At 41.4% G+C, this 21,826-nt stretch overlaps 1 protein-coding gene across 1 annotated transcript; it reads left to right on the top strand.

Moving 5' to 3' along the window:
- The first annotated feature begins 6,694 nt into the window (after positions 1-6,694).
- LOC106093550 (myb-like protein AA) lies at positions 6,695-17,280 on the top strand. Its single transcript, XM_059369193.1, has 3 exons — positions 6,695-8,728; positions 16,683-16,920; positions 17,209-17,280. Exons 1-3 carry the CDS (start codon positions 6,695-6,697, stop codon positions 17,247-17,249), a joined length of 2,313 nt encoding a protein of 770 aa, XP_059225176.1. The 3' UTR covers positions 17,250-17,280.
- Positions 17,281-21,826: the final 4,546 nt, after the last annotated feature.

Below are 21,826 nucleotides of genomic sequence, written 5' to 3'. Positions count from 1 at the left end.
AAAAGTGTCGTGTTCTCCCCTTGAGTACCATCAGTTCCGGTGATCATGTCTGGCTGGATTTACGTGGCGGTACTTATTCGAGACATGCTTCCAAAAAGGCCTCGTTAAGGCACCCCGTGACAAGACTCACTGCGACCTCCAGTTCCTTTGCGTCCTCCAAAGGCCCCCCAGGAGGCCCCAACTTCCGCAACTGTTTCCTGAACTTCTTTTGGTTTTTCTTAGGTCTCCTTCACCTCTTGTGGGGCTCGTTCTGAAAACATATCCTATAGTAATCCGAAAAGCAGCACTACGTGGAGACATTTCAGCCCAAGACTTTCACCGAGTCACTGCTATACGCTATATCTATAACCTGTTCCCTGATCCGATTGCAGAAAGTAGGGGCATTGCCGCTATTGCACACACCCAAGCCCGTGGATAAAATGTAATCAACAAGTAGCTCACCCCAATTGTTGGTAACCGTACTTCCCCATAAACTGTGGTGTGCATTGGCGCCGCCCCCAAGCACAAGGTCATGCCCTTTATCCTCTCACCAGCTGACCAGGGCCCGAACTGTACATGGGGGCGAAGACCTTTGATATTGGCCAAAGCAGGTTAGGGGACCCCTCCGAACACTTACTTACTACTTTTAAACACCTTACATTCGATACCCATAATGTCCCAATCGGTAAACATGTGCGTTCGGGTGGGTTTTGGGATGGGGCGTCCCCCTAGGTTATTCGACACCAAAATTGTATATCATTTTCTTGATTTTGGGATACCATAAGATGGCATAAAAAATTTCGCTTAAATCGGTGCCCTAATCTCGCCAACCCCCCGCCCCTCCCTCCCCCTCTTGGATGTCCAAAAATTTAGTACCCTATTTTCACCGGGAGCTCAAACTCTACCATCTCTGAAAATGTCATGGAATCGGTTCAGGCATTTTGAGCCTATACGAAACAGACAAACATACATACGCGCAACAATTTCATTTTTATACCCTCCGCCATAGAATGAGGGTATACTAATTTCGTCATTCTGCTTGTAACGATATTAATTCATTAATTTCATATAAACCGATCTGGGGTTTTGACTTCTTGAGCCACTGTAGAGCCCAATTCCCATCCGATTTGGCTGAAATTTTGCATGACATGTCTCGTTATGACTTACAACAACTGTGCTCAAATCGTTCAAATCGTTCCATAATCTGACATAGCTGCCATATAAACGGTTTTGAATTTTGACTTCTAGAAGGTGCAATTCTAATCCAATTAAGCTGAAATTTACCATGACGTGATTCGTTATGACTTTCAACAACTGTGCTAAATATGGTTCAAATCGGTCCATAACCTGATATAGCTGTCATATAAACCGATCTTGGATCTTGACATCTTTGGCCTCTAGAGCCCGCAATTATTTTCCGATTTGGCTGAAATTTTGTATAACGTCACCTTCATGACCTTAGGGGGTGGTGTGGATCCCCAAAAGCGTGGTCACGATAGTGGATATTAAGTCTGTGTTCCACTCCCAAGAAACTTTCATTTGAGTCCCATATTGTCATGGTCGGTAAATATGCCCGGTTTAGGAGGGTTTTAGAAATGGGGCGGCCCCCAAACACTTGTCCCCACATTTGGATACCAGATTCGTATGCTACTCTCAAATTAACATAACTGGTATACATATTCATTTGGAGGGTATTGGGGGTGAGGCGGCCCCCCTAGGCAATCCATCCCTAGTTTGGATACAAAATTTATGTTTTTAGGTTACTTGAAAAGTGCAAACAAAATTTCACCTGAATCGCCCAAACTATCTCCAGGATCTGGCATTTTTGAAAATAAGGGTAAGGGGGAGAGTCCCCCAATGTTTAATTTTTGTAGAAAATTTTCTCACAAATCATTTTTTAAAATAATTTTTTCAAAAAAAATTATAGAAAATCTGTCCTTATCTGTTTTGAAGAAAATGTTGCCAAACTTAAAATTTTTGAATTTTTTTTTTTGGCACATTTCAAGTCTTGATATCCAATTCTAAGAATCCGACACCTAAAAAAAGTTTTCCAATACCTTATTTAAGCTACTATAAAATGCCATGAATGAGGCAAATTTCAGGAAACTTCGATTTTTTGAGAAAATTTTTGGCAAATTTAAAGGGTCTTGAAAGCCTCAAAAACCATTTCCGACACCCAAAAAAAGTTTTTTTTTAACACCCTGTATGCAGGCACCCAGAAATGCCATGAATGAAGCAAAATGTCATACAACTCATATTTAAGTGTACATGGCAAGATTTTGTGGCCAGTAGTTTGTTTCTCCATGGCACATCAAACAACACACTGCAATGGGAACTAAATTGAAATGGAGTGCGATGGTGATGCTAATGTTTATGCTGCTTCACTTGGACAAATGCTCTAAACACCGGACCATTATTTGGTCAGTATAGCAAAAGAATCTAAGCAAGCTTCCACACACACACATCACTACACTGACCATGGGCAAGAGCATGAATGAGCCAAGGCTGGCTTCTGGTTTCCTCTCCCATTTGAACTCCAGCGCAACATGGGAAATTTGTGAAACCAAGGAAAACAAGAAATGCAAAAAATTACAGAAACGGCTATGCGTCCGTCGTTCACGATTCCAGCAAATGCCAAAAGAAATGAAAAGAAAAGACGACAAGAAATATAAACTCAACATAAGACAATAAATACAACAACACAACAAATACAGCGAGAAAAGAAAAGTTTAAAGAGTCTTTTGTTGTGATGGCCATGGTCGAGACGTGGGCAATGAAAACGGCATGGCCAGTACTAATGGTGCACAATGGGATAAGGCAGACTTTATGAGGAAATTAAAAAAATGGTAGTGAAAATAGGGTACTACCTTTTTTTGATATTTGAAGGGGGGCGGACCCTCCCCCTTACCCCAATTTTCAGAAACGCCAGATCTCGGAGATGGGTGGTGCGATTTAAGCGAAATTTTGTGTGCTCTCTCATAGCAAACTAAAAACAACAAGTAAGAGCGTGCTAAGTTTGGCCGGGCCGAATCTTATATACCCTCCGCCATGGATCGCATTTCTCGAGTTCTATGCGCAGTATCTCTTTTAAGGCAAACAAAAAATATTGCATAAGTACTGTTATGCTATTGAAGCTAAAGGGTGATTTTTTTGAGGTTAGGATTTTCATGCATTAGTATTTGACAGATCACGTGGGATTTCAGACATGGTGTCAAAGAGAAAGATGCTCAGTATGCTTTGACATTTCATCATGAATAGACTTACTAACGAGCAACGCTTGCAAATCATTGAATTTTATTACCAAAATCAGTGTTCGGTTCGAAATGTGTTCATTCACCGTAACGTTGCGTCCAACAGCATCTTTGAAAAAATACGGTCCAATGATTCCACCAGCGTACAAACCACACCAAACAGTGCATTTTTTGGGATGCATGGACAGTTCTTGAACGGCTTCTGGTTGCTCTTCACTCCAAATGCGGCAATTTTGCTTATTTACGTAGCCATTCAACCAGAAATGAGCCTCATCGCTGAACAAAATTTGTCAAAATTTGAACACATTTCGAACCGAACACTGATTTTGGTAATAAAATTCAATGATTTGCAAGCGTTGCTCGTTAGTAAGTCTATTCATGATGAAATGTCAAAGCATACTGAGCATCTTTCTCTTTGACACCATGTCTGAAATCCCACGTGATCTGTCAAATACTAATGCATGAAAATCCTAACCTCAAAAAAATCACCCTTTATATCAAGTTATAGTCCGATTCGGACCATAAATGAATGCTGAACATTGGAGAAGTCATTTTGTAATATTTCAGTTCATTCGGATAAGAATTGCGCCTTGTAGGGGCTCAAGAAGCAAAATCGGTAGATCGGTTTTTTATGGGACCTGTATCAAGCTATAAATCGATTTAGACCATATTAGACACGTATGTTGAAGGTCATGAAAAAAGCCGTTGTACAAAATTTCCTCTGAATCGGAAGAGAATTACGCCCTCTAGAGGCTCAAGAAGTCAAGACCCAAGATCGGTTTATAAGACAGCTATACCAAAATATGGACCGATTTGAACCATATTTAGCGCAGTTGTTGGAAGTGATACCAAAACACCACGTGCAAAATTTCAGTCAAATCGGACGAGAATTGCGCCCTCTAGAGGCTCAAGAAGTCAAGACCCAAGATCGGTTTATATGGCAGCTATATCAAAACATGAACCGATTTGGCCCATTTACAATCCCAACCGACCTACACTAATAAAAAGTATTTGTATTTTTACTCCTTCGAAAGTTAGCTTTCGACAGACAGACGGACGGACATGGATAGATGGACTTCAAATGACATGACGATCAAGAATATATAAACTTTATGGGGTCTTATGACGAAATTAGTATACCCCCATCCTATAGTGGAGGGTATACAAATTTTGTATTCAAATTTCGGATGGGGTTTCTAGGGGTCCACCCCACCCCAAAACCTACCAAATATATATAAAGACCAATCACGACAATATGGGACTCATGTAAAAGATTTTTAAGATTAGAAAACCTGTCTGATATCCAATTGCCGGACCAAGTTTAAGGGGGACCACCCCAACCCACAAAACACCCCTAAATCGGACATATTTACCCACCATGGCAATATGGGACTCAAATGAAAGGTATTTGCGAGTAGAAAACGAATCTGATATCAAAATGTGGGACCAAGTTTCTGGGGGTCCTCCCCTTCCCCGCAACATCCCCCCAAACAGGGCTTATTTACTGACCATGGCAATATGGGGCTTAAATAAAAGGTATTTGAGAGACGATTACGAATCTAATATCTAAATGAGGGGCCCAGTGTTTGGGGGCCGCCCCTACCTAAAAACATCCCCCGGAGAGGAAAAATTTACAAGCATAGCAATATGGGGCTCAAATGAAAGGTCTTTGGGAGTAAAGCAAGAATCTGATATACATTTTCGAGAAAAAGTGTCTATGGGGCCACCCCAACCCCATAACACCACCCAAATAGGACCTATTTGGTGACCATTGCAATATGCGACTCAAATAAGAGGTATTTTAGAGTAGAACACGAGTGGGCGACCCATCCTTGGAAAAAACCCCCAAACCGGAAATTTTTGGCGACTATGGGAATATGGGGCGGAAATGAAAGGTATTTGGGAGTAAATCATGAATCTAATATCAACATTCGGTACCAACTGTCTAGGGGGCGTCCCACCCCCACAACAACTCCCAAATTGGACGTTTTTGCTCACCATGACATTTTGGCTCTTAAAGAGAATAGAGCTCGATATTGACTGTTTTTAGGGCCCACACCTCCCAAACCGGATATATTTGCTGACTTTTGCAATAAGGGGTTTAAATAAAAGGTATTTGAGATTAGAAAACGAATTTGATATCCAATTTTGAGGTCAATGGCAATTTGGGGTTCAAAGAAATGATATTTGAGAAAAAAAAAAACCATGTTGATAATTTTTTAGGGCTAAGAGTGGGGTGGTCCCCTAACCACTCCCCAAACACACCTAAATCTGGCATATTTACCGAACATGTCAAGGTGGGGCTCAACGGTATTAGGAAGTAGAGCACAAAATTCATACCCAATTTCATGACCAATGTTCTGGGAATCTACCCCTTTCCCAAAACACCCCCACAAACATCCCACAGAAAATTAAAAAAAAAATTTTCCACAAAATATTTGTTTTGGAATTTTTACAAAATTTTCTATCAATTGAAAAATTTTAACAATAAAAGTTAAAAAAAAAATCTATAAAAATACAATTTAAAAAAATTGTATAAAATAAAAATTTATAAAAAAAAAATTGTGTAAATAATTTTTTTTTTTTAAATGTATAAAATAAAAATTTATAAAAAAATTTTGTACAGCAGTTGAAAACGTCTCACATATCAATGAGTGGGCCCTACTTTTTATAGCCGAGTCCGAACGGCATGCCTCAGTGCGGCACCTCTTTGGGGAGAAGTTTTTAAACAGCAAAGTACCTCATAAATGTCGTCAGCATTAGGAGAGGATCACAACCACTGAAAATTTTTTCTGATGCTCTCGCCAGGATTCAAACTCAGCCGTTCAGCGTCATAGGCGGACATGTGAACCTCTGCGCAACGAACCCCCCTGGCCCTCAATGGAATGTTCATGGGCAAATTTGCATTTGCAAATTTTGTAAATTTGTTACAACATAAAAGGAATTTGTCTGCTAAAAAAACTTGTTTGAAAAAATTTTCTATTCTGATTTTATTTTTTTGTAAAATGCCTTCAAATTGTGATTTTTATTTATTTTCATCCCAATGTACAAACGTTGTATGACTGGCACACAGGTAAAAGTTTAAGAAGTGGTGGCAAGCTAAGCAAACAAACAGCACAACAACTTCAAAGGCTAAGAGCTCAGCTAAGAGCCACAACATGAACGGTACTTTAAATGTAAGTCAGACGTTGGATAAAGAAGACGTTCAAACGAAAACGAAGCGGATCAACTAAAGACGCAATACAAACAAAAAAAAAACGCCAAAGCTAACGCGTACGCGAACGAAGAAAAACGCATTCCAGCCAATCAATGAAATTGTGTTAGAAATAAAAAAAATTATAAAAAAAAGAATTCTTGCCCAAAGCCCAAAAGAAAAAAGGAAAACAAAAGTGCTTGAGACCTCAAAACAAAGAAAAATAAAGTGGAAAATGTGTAAAATCAAGTTAATGTGTGTTTTTATGATAATGGCCATTTATGGCCTCAATCAAGTTCATGGCCATGAAAAAGATGCTATGACCGAAAGTGAATTGCAGGTGACCGAAGATCCCACAGAGCTGGAAACTTCAAATCTCACATCCACAACAACGCGCACGGGACGTCTCCTAAAATATCATCAGCGCAGACCAGCGTTTATGGTGCATCGTCGCCGACCACCCATACAAATACGTTCGCGGGCCGATCATTTTCCCATAAGGCCACAATTGAGGCGGGTGCACAATGGGGTACTGAGTCAACCTTCGCTGCGTTATGGCTATGACACTTTAAAGTCTTCTTCCAAATACATAGCCTCCAAAGGCATTGCGGGGCAATATGGCAAGGGCAGCTCATTGAAGCAACAACTATTGGCCATACATCCCAATGGAGTGCAAGTGCCAGCTTTGTCACAACAATATGTGCAAAATTTCAAAGCCTCACCGGCCTTCAATGGCAAAGTGGTCATACATTCCGGTGCAGCCAATCAGGCGACTTTGCAGCAACAACAGCAGCCAAGTCAGTCGCAGGAGAACTCCTATCCCCAATACATCAAACCACCAACGCAACAACAGCAATCGCAGCAATTGGGTCAAGCAACACAATCGTTGCTGCCTCAGCAACAATCCGAGTTGCAGCAATATCCTGAATTCCAGCAATACCCCATACCGGATCAGCAGAAAATGCAAAAATTCAATGAACAACACGACAGATATCTGCAGCAGCAGCAGCAATATCTCACACCCAGAGACCCCATAGCCTACTATCAGCAACAACAGTACCAACATCAGCAAGCACCACAACAGTTGCCACAATTACAGCAACCAGTGAGCACTTATACAGTTCAAACACCCGCCTTCATAGCCTCCGTCCCGACAACGGCATCTGCAACAGCTCAAAAACCTGTACTTCAAGCATACCACCATCATGGTGGCCAACCTTCAATACCCATTCATGAGGTAGCCGACTCAGCGCTGGCCAATTCTTCCCCCAATCTAGCGGCAGCGGGAGGCAATGCTTCACCCTTTGGCCATGCTGCACCAGCTCCCCCCACAGTTCCGGCAAAAATGTATTCCGTGTATGAGGAAAATGACATGACCGAGTTGCAGAATAATGACTACCAAACGGCACAGTTCGAGAGTTTGGAAAGGGAGGCCCAGGAATATTTGCGCTTCATGAATACCAATGAGTATTTCCTGCCAAAACGTGATCCCAACTACAAGAAGATTGATGAGGAAAATGACCGCAGACAGCAGTACAATCTGCAACAACAACAGCACCAGCAACTGCAACTACAGCAGCAGCAGCAGCAAGCCGCCTCAGCCTATGACACTGCTGTGTATCAGGAAAACTATCACCCTGCCACCTTCCCTCAACAGCCATATCACCAAAGAGTACAAAATTCTCCAGAGGCATTACAGCATCAACACCAAATCCACTATGGCCAACAGAAGGTGGAATCATCTGCAGCAGCCTCCTCCTCCTCACAGCATTACCAAGATCCCATACAAGTTTCCAAACTCTTCTATCAGGATGAGAAAAATGGCCATCAACAGGGTTCAGGTCCCTCCACAGTGGTACGCACCAGTTACCAAACGGGATATAATGCAAATCAAATAGTGGTCAGTTCCCAGGATAATAAAGTCAGCAAATATTTGGGTTCATCTCAAAAATCCATAACAGTTCCCACTCAGTCACCAGTGAGTGTTAATAATGTCTACAGTCAGGTCAGGCAATCGCCTCAAAATAGTAGGACACCAGAACCTTTACGTTTCGAATTCACAGAGCGTGATGCCTTGGTTGGAGGTTTCGCTTTTACCAATGCCCCCAAGCCCCATTTGAAATATAAGGCTGTCGATACACCTATTACACCCAAATTGCCAGAGGTGGTGAATCCTGCACCCACAACCGCGCGATCAGTATTAGCCACAACATTAAGGTCTTCCACATACCAGAGTGGCATTAAGCCGGTGGTCGAAATTGAGGATGATCCTGAGGATGGGGATGATATGCAGCCTGCTGGAACGGTAAGTGAAAAATAAAGTAAAAGCAAGTAAGAATGCGTTAAGTTCAGCCCGGCTGAATCTTATATGCCCCTCACCAAGGATCGCAAGTGACTAGTTCTTTGAATGACTTTTGACATATACATATATAGAAGCTATATCAACTTATCCATCGATATGGACCGTCTTTGTTGTGACTGTTAGAGGTCACATTTATAGCACATTTATAATTTCAGCCAAATCGAATGATATTTGCGCCCTCTAGGGGCTCAAAAAGTAAAGTCGTGAGACAGGTTTACATGACAGCTATATCAGGTTTTAAATCGGTTTGGATGACACTGGGCACAGTGGTTGGAAGTCTTAACAAAACGTCATTTGCAAAATTGCGCCCTCTAGCGGCTTTAGAAGTCAAATCGAGAGATTGGTTTCTATGGTTTAGGCAATACTTAGCACTGTTATTGAAAGTCAAACCAAAAAACCTCATGTAAAATGTCAGTCGGATCGGCTAACAATTGAGTCCCCTGGAGCCTCAAGGAGTCAAGATCTGAGATGGGTTTATATGGCAGATATAATAAGTTATGGATCGATTTAGACCATACCCAGCACAGCGGTTTGAAAGCATTACAAGACGCCACTTGCAAAATTTCAAACAAATCGAATAAGAGTTGCGCCCTCTAGAGGCTCAAGAAGTCAAGATCGGAGATCGGTTTATATGGCAGCTATATCAGTCTATAGACTGATTTGAATCATACTTAGGTTAGGTTGAAAAAGGGGTGCGGACGTTAATCCAACCACTATGGACATACACCTAAGCCAGTATTGGACTTGTTGTGCGCTCTAAATACTAAAAGCGCACAAGTTGGTTCATGTCTGGTATTGTGTGCCCATCTAAGTGCCGGTATCGGTTAGACGCGAAAGCCGGGCAATGACAAAAGCTCCAACGACTCATCATCTTCCCTGCATGCTCCACACATGCTATAACTTCTCGCACCGATTTTACCTAAGTGAGCTCGTTGTCCTATGTGTCCCGTCCTGATTCCAATAGCTATACTGACCCCCTTCTTACATCCTTTCAGTAATAGCCTCGTCTTCTCACGATCTGGATCTCCCCATAGGATTCTCGCCGTCCTACCGAACATTTCGCTGCTCCAAAAGGTTGCTTGCGCATTCGACGCCCACGCCCTTAACTCGGACTGCGTCGACCCGAAAAGCTTCGGGTTAATCAAGATTATTGATGGCAGTCCTCTGGCGATCACCACCAAATCGTCTGCCCTTTCATTCCCCCTTGCTCCGCTATGGCCCGACACCCAAACGATGCGGATTTTGCTATCCTTAGATGGCAATCTCCTTTTTTTTACACTGCAAGACTGTTCGTGACCTTACCGTCCTGGTTGTCATTGCCCTTATGGCAATTTCACTGTCCGTAAAGATGTTCACACTCGACGTCCTCGTGTTAGCACCACACTACCTCACGCATTCGATGATCGTCCGGATCTCCGCCTGCAGGACCTTATTATGGTCAGGCAGACTAAAACAGATCTCAGTCCCAGGGTTCTCAATGCAAACCCCCAGGCTCACTCTGTCCCCTAGCTTTGATCCATCCGTGTAACATCATCTTCCAGGTGGCAATACTACGGTTCCGTCAATCCTAGACTGTGCCCCTGACAACGGTGCCTTGGACTCGCCCTCAAGGTTCATCTCAGGTATCCGATCCTTACAAGTTTCCTATCGACGCCTCAATTATACAGTGATGGTATGAGCTGCTCCCATCATCGCCTTAAGTCGCATAGCCGTAATGGCTGCCCGACATTTGATCTGTATGTCAATGGGTCGGATATCTAAAATAGTCTCAAGTGCCCTTGTGGGCGTGGTCCTCATCGCTCCGCCTATGCCAAGACAACATGTTCTCTGAACTTGTTGTATGGTCCTAACGTTGAACTTTTTATCCATAGCAGTCCCCCAAACTACAGAGGCGTAAGTAAGTATTGGTCTAATCACGTTTCTGTAGAGCCAGTGGACTATCCTCGAATTCAGACCCCATTTCGAGCCTACGGCGCGTCTACATAGTGCCCAACAACTTTAAGCCTTCTCAGTACGCTCCTGAATGTGACAATACCAATTAAGTTTCCTATTCAAGATCACTCCTAAGTATTTGAACTTGTCAGATATCGAAATTATTTTATTGAGGAAACGGGGTGTGTCAAATTGACCCACCTTCGTCTTCCTCGTGAACAGGCGTATTTCAGTCTTCTCTGGTTTAACATTGAGACCCCTGGGTTTAGCGAAGTCATATGCCATATACAAAAAATAACTGTTTGGTACTGTTTGCATGCCGGCGGTATCATTGGGCCATACTTCTTCATCCTCGATGCGTCACTTCTTCATCACGATGCGTGAATGGACAACGCTACCACTTCGTGCACACTGATTATTTTTGCCCTGAATTGGAAGATATGGACCTGGACGACATGGTTAGGTTAGGTATATGTGGCATTCTGCCATCAGACTCACTTAGACGTTATCGTCCATTGTGATACTAGAGGGACAGGACTCGCTTTAAAAAGTCCAACAACTTGCGAATGTTCACATCCGCTAAATCAGACAAGTTCTCAAAAAAATGAGAATCTAAAGTGGAACCCCTTCTGACTGCAAGTGCGGGACATATTCACAGCAGATGTTCTATAGCCTCTTTTTCTTTGACGTCCTCACAGCTTAGGCAAAATTCGTTACTGGCAACCTTCCGATTAGACATGTTTTCCGATTAGACATTAACCTGTCATCACGAACACAATGACTGAGAAGTCTTTTCTGGCCAGTGACAGCAAAGCAGTTGACCTCTTCAAGTCTAGATTAGGCCACATAGGTTTGGAATGCTCACAGACCCCTCTTTGTGACCATCTATCATTCGTTGCCCTTCGGGCCTGATCTTAAAAACTTAGCTTGTATGTCGCTAGAGGCATGCTCACAGATTCCAATATATCTGGAATGTGTAGGGTAGTTCCTTGTCTCGCAAGCTCGTCCGCTTTACAATTCACTGGGATATCTCTGTGGCCCACCACCAGGTGAATTTTGAACCTTGAACAGGCAATATTTCAGTCCTCTCTGGGTTTACATTGAGACCCTGGGAATAGTCCAGTCATATGCAAGACCTTTTCGGCACTTCAGATCCATAGCTGCATAGCTGGTTCAGATCCTTACCCCTAAGAAGTATTATAACATCGTCTGCATAGCAGACGGGTTCAAATCCCTCCTCAGTCAGCATCCGTAATAGGTTATTTATGGTGGTCACCCGAAAGGAGTGGCGATAAAATGCCCCCCTGCGGCGTGTCCTGTGCCACTTTCTCACTTATCTCTACGTCATGGGACCCGCAATTTACCCACCTGTTCCTTAGGATAAGGTTTATCCAGTCTCTAAGGACCCGGTCCACCCGGTACTGGTCTATGGATTTAATCAATGTGTCGGTCCGCACATTATTAAACAGCCCTCTCGATGTCAATGCAAACCGCCAATGTGTACATCTTGGCATCGAAGGATTCTTCTATTTTATGCACAACCTAGTGCAGGGCCGTCTCCACCGACCTTCCCTTGACCTAGGCATGCTATTTGTATTTGAGCAGTTCGCTGGATATCCTACTCTCTCCATGGTATCCACAATGCGTTCCATTGTTTTTAATAGTAAGGACGTAAGGCTTATGAGCCTGTAAGCTTTGGGTGTCGCTTCACTTGACTTGCCGGGCTTAGGTATAAACACCATCCTTGCCTCCTGTCAGGCTATGCAAGTCCTAGGCACACTCCTAACAATATTTGTAGCCTCAGATCTAACCATTTCCAATATCAAAGAGATTTCTTTACCCGCTCTCACACAGCATATTTTTTACTAGTTTTTTTCGATTTTCTCCCACTGTGCGTCCGAAATCACGATAGCGGTTGCACGCATAAAGCTAGCCGCTTGAAATTTTGCACAGATACATCTTTTTGATGCATTGGGATTGCAAATGGGCCATATCGCTTCAGATTTGGATATAGCTCCCATATAAACCGAAATCCGATTTGACATATTAAGCCCCTACAAGCTGCAATTGTTATCCAATTGGGCTGAAATTTTGTATGTAGTGTTCTGTTACGACGTCTACGGTCTATAACCAGGCATAGCTCACATATAACCAATCTCCCGATTTGACTTCTTGAGCAATTTTTGACCAATTTGTCCAAAATTTTGCACATAGTGTTCTATTATGACTTCTAACAACTGTGTTAATTACGGTCCAAATCGGTCTATAACCTGACATAACTACCATATTAACCGGCCTTCCAATTTTACTTCTTGAGCCCCTGGAAGCCGCGTTTTCGTCTGATTTGGCTAAAATTTTGCACATAGTGTTCTGTTATGACTTCCGACAACTTTGCTAAGTACGGTCCAAATCGGTTTCTAACCTAGCATAGCTCCCGTATAAACCGATCTCTCGATTCGACTTCTTGAGCCCTTACCAGCCGCAATTTTTGTCCGAATTGGCTGCAATTTTTCATAAAGTGTTCTGTTATGACTTCCAAGAATGGTCCAAATCGGTCTATAACCTGATATAGCTCACATATAAACCGATCTCCCAATTTGACTTCTTGAGCCCCTGGAAGCCGCAATTTCTGTCCGATTTGCCTAAAAATTGGCACATAGTGTTCTGTTATGACTTTCAACAACTGCACCCAGTATGATTCAAATCGGTCTATAACCTGATTTAGCTCCCATATAAACCCATGTCCCGATTTGACTTCTTGAATCCCCAAGAAGCCCCAATTTTTGTCCGATTTAGCAAAAACTGTTTACATAATGTTCTGTTATAAGTTCCAACAATTGGGCCAAATACGGTCCAAATCGGTCTATAACCTGGTATAGCTCCCATATAAAACGATCTCTTTCTCAATGCAGGGAACATTTGGATTACTTCCCCTTAGAAGAAGCACAACCTCGTCATAGCTGACTATTTTAAACACCTGATGACAGTCCTTAACAGAACGTTTATGGTATTCACTCACAGGAGCCATGATACAGGGTTCCACTGTGGCATGCCCGATACTATCTCTCACCCCTTTTGACTTGTTTCTCAAATCTTATCCATATATTTTGTAACATTCGGCTTATTTTATCTGTGACTTTTTTAAGCAATTGGAGCGCACAATAAGCCAATTACTGGCTTAGGTGTATGTCCATAGTGGCATGGGGCGGATTGATATCCGCACCCTCTTTTCAACCAGTGATAGCCAGAGCCTAGTCTAACGATAGGATAGGTGTGATGGTTTGAATTTTTGGTACAGCACCGCTCAATGTCAATTCACACTGCGATGTGTATATCTTAGCATTGAAGGATTTCGTTAGGAAGAGGGGCAAACTTCTCACACATCAGTGAGTACCGATTCAAATTTTAAACTCAATGAAAAGGGAGAAAGATTTTACAAGGCTTCTAGGCATGGCATAGTACCTCACAAATGTCGCAAGCATTAGGAGAGGAAAACTGCAAATGCAAATTTGCCCATGCACATTCCATTAAGGAACTGGGGCAAACTTCTCACAAATCAATGAGGGTTGTCCGATTCAATTTTAAGCTCAATGATAAGGGACCAATTTTTTTATAGCCGAGTCCGAACGGCGTGCCGCAGAGCGACACCTCACAAATGTCGCCAGGAATAGGTGAGGATAACCACCGTTGAAAAATTTGCTGATGGTCGTGCCAGGATTCGAACCCAGGTGTTCAGCGTCATGGGCAGACATGCTAACTGCTGCACTACGGTGTTCCCGAGAGGAAAACTACCGCTGAAAATGTTGATATTTTCTCTTATGTTCTCGCCAGGATTCGAACCCAGGCGTTCAGCGTACGTGCTAACCTCTGCGCTACGGTAGCGTTCATACCATACGCTCTTATTTGAAACAAGTAAAAGCGTGCTAAGTTCGGCCGGGCCGAATTTTATATACCCTCCACCATGGATCGCATTTTTCGAGTTCTTTTCCCGGCACCTCTTCTTAGGCAAAAAAAGAATAAAAGAAAAGATTTGCTCTGCTATTAGAGCGATATCAAGATATGCTCCGGTTCGAACCACAATTAAATTATATATTGGAGACCTGTGTAAAATGTCAGCCAATTCGAATAAGAATTGCGCTCTTTGGGGGCTCAAGAAGTAAAATAGAGAGCTGTATCCATGTTTTGATATTGCTGCCATATAAACCGATCTTGGGTCTTGACTTCTTGAGCCTCTAGAGGGCGCAATTCTTATCCGATTGGAATGAAATTTTGCACGACGTGTTTCGCTATGACTTCCAACAACTGTGCTAAGTTAGGTTCAAATCGGTCAATAACCTGATATAGCTGCCATATAAACCGATCTTGGGTCTTGACTTCTTGAGCCTCTAGAGGGCGCAATTCTTATCCGATTGGAATGAAATTTTGCACGACATGTTTCGCTATGACTTCCAACAACTGTGCCAAGTAAGGTTCAAATCGGTCAATAACCTGATATAGCTGCCATATAAACCGATCTGGGGTCTTGACTTCTTGAGCCTCTAGAAGGCGCAATTCTTATCCGATTGGAATGAAATTTTGCACGACATGTTTTGCTATGATATCCAACAACTGTGTCCAGTACGGTTCAAATCGGTTCATAACCTGATATAGCTGTCATATAAACCGATTTGGGATCTTGACTTCTGGAGCCTCTGGAAGGCGCAATTCTTATCCGATTGGAATGAAATTTTGCACGACGTGTTTTGTTATGATATCCAACAACTGTGTCTAGTATGGTTCAAATCGGTTCATAACCTGATATAGCTGCCATATAAACCGATCTTGGGTCTTGACTTCTTGAGCTTCTAGAGGGCGCAATTCTTATCCGATTGGAATGGAATTTTGCACGACGTGTTTTGTTATGATATCCAACAACTGTGCTAAGTATGGTTCAAATCGGTCCATAACCTGATATAGCTGTCATATAAACCATGGTGTGGGGACTTGACTTCTTGAGCTTGTAAAGGGCGCAATTCTTATCCGATTTGAATGAAATTTTGTACAACGACTTCTCTCACGTGTCAATTATGGTCTATAGCCTGATACAGCTCCCACATAAACCGATCTCCCTATTTTACTTCTTGAGCCTCTAAAGGGCTCAATTTTTATTCGAATTGGCTGAAATTTTACACAACGACTTTTACATTCAGTTTAATTGTGGTCCGGACCATCGGACTATAACTTGATATAACTCCAATATCATAGCATTTTTTTTTCTTTTATCATATGTTTGTCTAAAAAGAGATACCGGGAAAAGAACTAGACAGATGCGATCCATGATGGAGGGTATATATCGATTTTACTTGTTTATTCTAACGTGTTTAATTCACAGAAGGGCTAATCTTGAGATATACATACAGGGTGGCTGATGAAAGCCGCTACCAAAAAAAAATGTAATAACTTTTTTTCTATTTAATAATAATAATTTAATAATTAATTTAATTAATTAATTAATTAATTTAATTAATAATAATTTAATAATTAATTTAATAATTTAATTTAACATGAATAAAAGAAAAATGTATTCCATACACCGAAAAAAAAATGTAGCAATATTCATCATTGTAGCAATATTCATCAGCCACCCTGTATGTATAGACAATTTTCAACTTCTTTTTCTGAACAGAAAACTTTGGACTGTCAAACAAAGCAGTTATAATTGGCAACTAAAATTTGGCCCTCATCTTTTCCCGATTATATTCTTTTGCTATTTAGAATGGTCTTGTCTTGTCTAATCGAGCGAGCCCTAACTTAGTAAATGTGCTCTTGAAAGTACTATGGTCATAATTTGTACAATATAATGTTATAATAATTACATGTTCAATCAACTTTTTATGATGAACAAGGTCATAATCCTTTGTTGTAAATTTCATAACTAATGATATGTCACAGTTCCAAACTTGAATTAACTAAATTTGATTTCCAGCATCTCTATGGACGTCAGCCACTGCAAAATAAACAAAAAATCAGCAGCACCACAGGCGCCAACGCTACCAGCAGCACAACGGAAGCACCACCCAATGGGCAAAAAGACACGGAAGATTATTGCGAACGTATCTGTGCCATAGTCGAAGATGAACATGAAGAGATTGTCTGTGGCTCCGATGGTTACATGTACACCAGTGAAGCGCAAATGGAATGTTATGCCTCATGTTTGCATATCGGTAAGTAAAGTCTGAGGAGTCTGTAAGTCTGGGCCATAAGCCAATATGACCTTCTTTCTGGTCATTGGTAAAGTTCAAATTGTAGAATAATTTTTGCTATGATTTATGGAGATTTCTATCGAAAGTAATGAAAGTAATCACTATGAGATGTTGTTGTCCAGCTGGATGCTGGAGCAAAAGAAAGTGCAAAATTTCTATTTGCTTTGATCTTGAGTGGGAAATTTTGTAGATTTTCCTTTGTGTTAAACAAACTTTTTTTTCACATTTCCTCTTTTTCATTGCTTGCAGATATAACGATACAGGGGAAAGGCTCTTGTACAGCGAGATAAACACCAATGCGAGACAGGCCATCGATCCATCCACGATCAATGGATCTTTTGAACTCAATTAGTGAAATAAATTAATTTATTATAGTTTTATACGACATGATGCTTAAGTACACTTAGATAAGGCTTTGTAAAAATTGACTATGAGAAATATAAATGAAAACAAAAAAATTTAACCATATTAACAAAAAAAAAATATCGGCACTATTAATTTGTTCCCATTATTGCGTCACCGCTGACTGAACATACGAAACAATTATAGAAAAAAAGCTTAAGGAGTAAAACAAGTAAAAGCCTTAAAGTTTGGCTGGGCAAAGACTGTAAATCGAGATATCGGTCTTTATGGCAGCTATTTGCAAATCTTCATCGATCTAGACCAAATTGCAGAAATATGTGGAGGGGCTTAACTTAACTCTCTGTCCCAAATTTCGGCAAAACATCGGACAATAAATGCGCCTTTTATGGGCCCAAACATTAAATCGAGAGATCGGTCTATATGGCAGCTATATCCAAATCTGGACCGATCTGTGCCATATTGCAGAAGTATGTCAAGAGGCTTAACTTAACTAACTGTCCCAAATTTCAGCAAAACCGGATAATAAATGTGGCTTTTATAGGCCTAAGACCCTTAACCGGAGAATCGGTCTATATGGCAGCTATATCTAATTCCGGACTGATCTGAGCCAAATTGGCGAAGGATGTCGAAGGACCTAAGACAACTCACTGTCCCAAATTTCAGCAAAATCGGATAATCAATGTGGCTTTTATTGGCCTAAGACCTTAAATCGGAGGATCGGTCTATATGGCAGCTATATCCAATTCTGGACCGATCTGAGCCAAATTGACGAAGAATGTCGAAGGGCCTAACAGAACTCACTGTCCCAAATTTTAGCAAAACCGGATAATAAATGTGGCTTTTATGGGCCTAAGACCCTTAACCGGAGGATCGGTCTATATGGCAGCTATATCCAATTCTGGACCGATCTGAGCCAAATTGACGAAGAATGTCGAAAGGCCTAAAACAACTCACTGTCCCAAATTTCAGCAAAATCGGATAATAAATGTGACTTTTATGGGCCTAAGACCCTAAATCGGAGGATCGGTCTACATGGCAGCTATATCCAAATCTAGACCGATCTGAGCCAAATTGACGAAGAATGTCGAAGGGCCTAACAGAACTCACTGTCCCAAATTTTAGCAAAACCGGATAATAAATGTGGCTTTTATGGGCCTAAGACCCTTAACCGGAGGATCGGTCTATATGGGAGCTATATCAAGATATAGTCCGATATAGCCCATCTTCGAACTTAACCTGCTTATGGACAAAAAAAGAATCTGTCCAAAGTTTCAGCTCAATATCTCTATTTTTGAAGACTGTAGCGTGATTTCAACAGACAGACGGACGGACATGTCTAGATCGTCTTAGATTTTTACGCTGATTAAGAATATATATACTTTATAGGGTCGGAAATGGATATTTCGATGTGTTGCAAACGGAATGACAAAATGAATATACCCCCATCCTTCAGTGGTGGGTATAAAAAAACACGTTTCAAATTTCAACCAAATCGTGTAGTAAGTGCGCGCTCAAGAGGCTCAAGAAGTCAACCCGGGCCATCGATTTACATAGTAACTAATAATAATAAATACGCCATCTAGCGGCTTAGGAAGTCAAATCGGCATATCGGTTTACATGCCAGCTATGCCAGGTTATATACTGATTGAACCATACTTGGCACGGTTGTTGAACGACATAGCAAAAGAGAACGTGCGAAGTTTTAGCCAAATCGGATAATAATTGCGCCCTCTAGAGGCTAAAAAAGTCAAATCGGGCGATTGGGTCATATGGCAGCTATATCAGTTTATAGACCGATTTGGACCATACTTTGCACGGCTGCTGAAAGTTATAGCAAAACACAACATACCAAATTTCAGCCAAATCGGTTAAAAACTGCGCCCTCTAGTGGCTTAGGTAGTCAAATCCGGCGATCGGTTTATATGGGAGCTATGTCGGGTTATAGACCGATCTTGACTATTCCCCACATGACTCTTGGAGGTTATGGCAAAAAAAACTACAAGCAAACTTTCAGCCAAATCGGTTAAAAACTGCGCCCTAAGATGCTCAGTAAGTCAAATCAGGCGATCGGTTTATCTGGGAGCTACAATATATCAGATAATAAGCCTATTTAAACCATACGATAACTTGGCTGTTGGAGGTTATGACAAAACACTACATGCAACATTTTAGCCAAATCGAATAATACTGGCGTCCACTAGAGACTCAAGAAGTCAAATCTGGCAATCGTTTTATATGAGCGCTATGTCAGACCGATTTCGATCATAGTTGGCACGGCAAAATGCAAAATTTCAGCGAAATCGGGTAGAAATTGTGCCCTCTAAAGGCTCAAAAAGTCAAATCAGGCCATCGGTTTATATGGGAGCTATGTCGGGTTATAGTCCGATGTTGTCTTTACTCGACATGACTGTTGGAGGTTAATGCAAAATTCTACAACCAAAATTTCAGCCAAATTGGATAAAAATAGCGCCCTCTTGAGGCTTAAGAAGTCAAATCCACCAATCGGTTTATATGGCAGCTGTATGAGGTTATCAAGCGAGTTCGACCACACTCGACACGGTTGTTGGAAGTCATAGCAAAATATTATATGCAAAATTGGATAATAACTGCGCCCTCTAGAGGCTAAATAAATCAAATTGGGAGATTGGGTAAATGGCAGCTATAACAGGTTATAGACTGATTTGGACCATACTTGGCACGACTATCGAAAATCAAGGCAAAACGTTAAGTGCATAATTGTAGTCAAATTGTATAAAAACTGCGCCCTCTAGAGGCTCAAGAAGTCAACTCGGCGGATTGGTTTACATGGCAGTTATATGAAGTTATCAGCCGATTTCGACCATACTAGGCAGTTAAAAGTCATAGCAAAACTTAACGTGCAAAATTTCATCCAAATCGGATTATTATAATGCCCTCTAGAGGCGAAGTCGTATCCGGCAATCGATTTAATGAGAGCTATGTCAGGTTATAAACCAATTTGAACCATACATGGACCGATCTAGGCCAAAATAAAGAAATATGTCGAAGGGCCTAAGACAGCTCACTGTCCCAAATTTCAGCAAAATGGGACAATAAATGTGGCTCTTATGGGCCTAAGACCCTAAATCGGAGAATCGGTCTATATGGCAGCTATAACTAAATCTAGACCGATCTGGGCCAAAATAAAGAAAAATCTCGAAGGGCCTAAGACAACTCACTGTCCCAAATTTTTTGCAAAATCGGACAATAAATGCGCCTTTTTTTGGACCCAAAACCTTAAATCCGCCGATCGGTCTATATGGCAGCTATATCCAAATCTGAACCCATCTGAACCTGTCTGAACTGATCTGAACCGATCTGAACCAAATTGAAGAAGAATGTGAAATGGCCTAATACTCAAAATCGGGGGATCGGTCTATATGGGGACTATATCAAGATATAATCCGATATAGTCCATCTTCGAACTTAACCTGCTTTACGGACAAAAAAGAATCTGTGCAAAGTTTCAGCTCAATATCTCTATTTTTAAAGACTGCAGCGTGATTTCAACATACAGACGGACATGGCTAGATCGTCTTAGATTTTTACTGTGATGACCCTCCTTTTTAGACCCTCCACCATAGGATGGGGGTATACAAATTTCGTCATTCTGTTTGTATAAACTCAAAGTTTATACTTATTTTTTTATATTCTTATGAAATACTAGTTTTAAAATCATGAATTCGTAGTCAAAAAAAAAAAAAACACATGAATTGTAACGGTTGGAAAGGCACTGAATTTAACGTAACAAAATACAAATGTCATGAAAATGTACTAAAAAAAAGATACAAATGCCGATACTCGAAGGCTTCTTGGCGGGCTTAAATAGCTAAGCTCGGCCACTTCGTCAGCAGCAGCAATCGAGTCAGCAATAAATTGGTAAAATCACCCTAACTCTTTGTTTTTTACTTTTCCTCCTTTTTTGTACTCCACTCTACGAGCAAACTCTTTTACCTTAGTCTCCTAGTGAGAACTGTGAGTCTGTGATCCCACAAATACAGTCCACAACCAGTTGATGGAACAACTTGGATAACATCCAAACCATCCACAACTCTCACCGCATTGGAACGGCCCCATACGTGCTGGACGTCTCCCCCATTTTAATCACTGTTTGTAACTACTCGAAATATTCGTCTGAGACCCCATAAACTATATATTGTATATTCTTGATCGTCTCGACATTTTATGTCGATCTACCATGTCCGTTCGTCTGTCCGTCCGTCTGTCTGTCGAAAGCACGCTAACTTCCGAAGGAGTAAAGCTAGCCGCTTGAAATTTTGCACAAATACTTCTTATTAGTGTAGGTCGGTTCGGATTGTAAATGGGCCATATCGTTCCATGTTTTGATATAGCTGCCTTATAAACCCATCTTGGGTCTTGACTTCTTGAGTCTCTAAAGGACGCAATTCTAGTCCGATTTGACTAAAATTTTGAACGTGGTGTTTTGGTATCACTTCCAACAACTGCGCTAAGTATGGTTCAAATC

Source organism: Stomoxys calcitrans, chromosome 1 (assembly GCF_963082655.1).
Source record: "Stomoxys calcitrans chromosome 1, idStoCalc2.1, whole genome shotgun sequence".
Lineage (NCBI taxonomy): Eukaryota > Metazoa > Arthropoda > Insecta > Diptera > Muscidae > Stomoxys > Stomoxys calcitrans.
Note: the sequence above shows the minus strand (reverse complement) of the source record. Positions and strands in the feature narration are given on the sequence as shown.

Bases quoted from the DNA above. Each gene is read 5' to 3' on its own strand.
- LOC106093550 (XM_059369193.1), top strand. From the start codon at position 6,695: ATGGCCATTTATGGCCTCAATCAAGTTCATGGCCATGAAAAAGATGCT. The intron at 8,729-16,682 runs GTAAGTGAAAAA...TTTGATTTCCAG, and splicing joins ATATGCAGCCTGCTGGAACG to CATCTCTATGGACGTCAGCC. The intron at 16,921-17,208 runs GTAAGTAAAGTC...CATTGCTTGCAG, and splicing joins TGCCTCATGTTTGCATATCG to ATATAACGATACAGGGGAAA.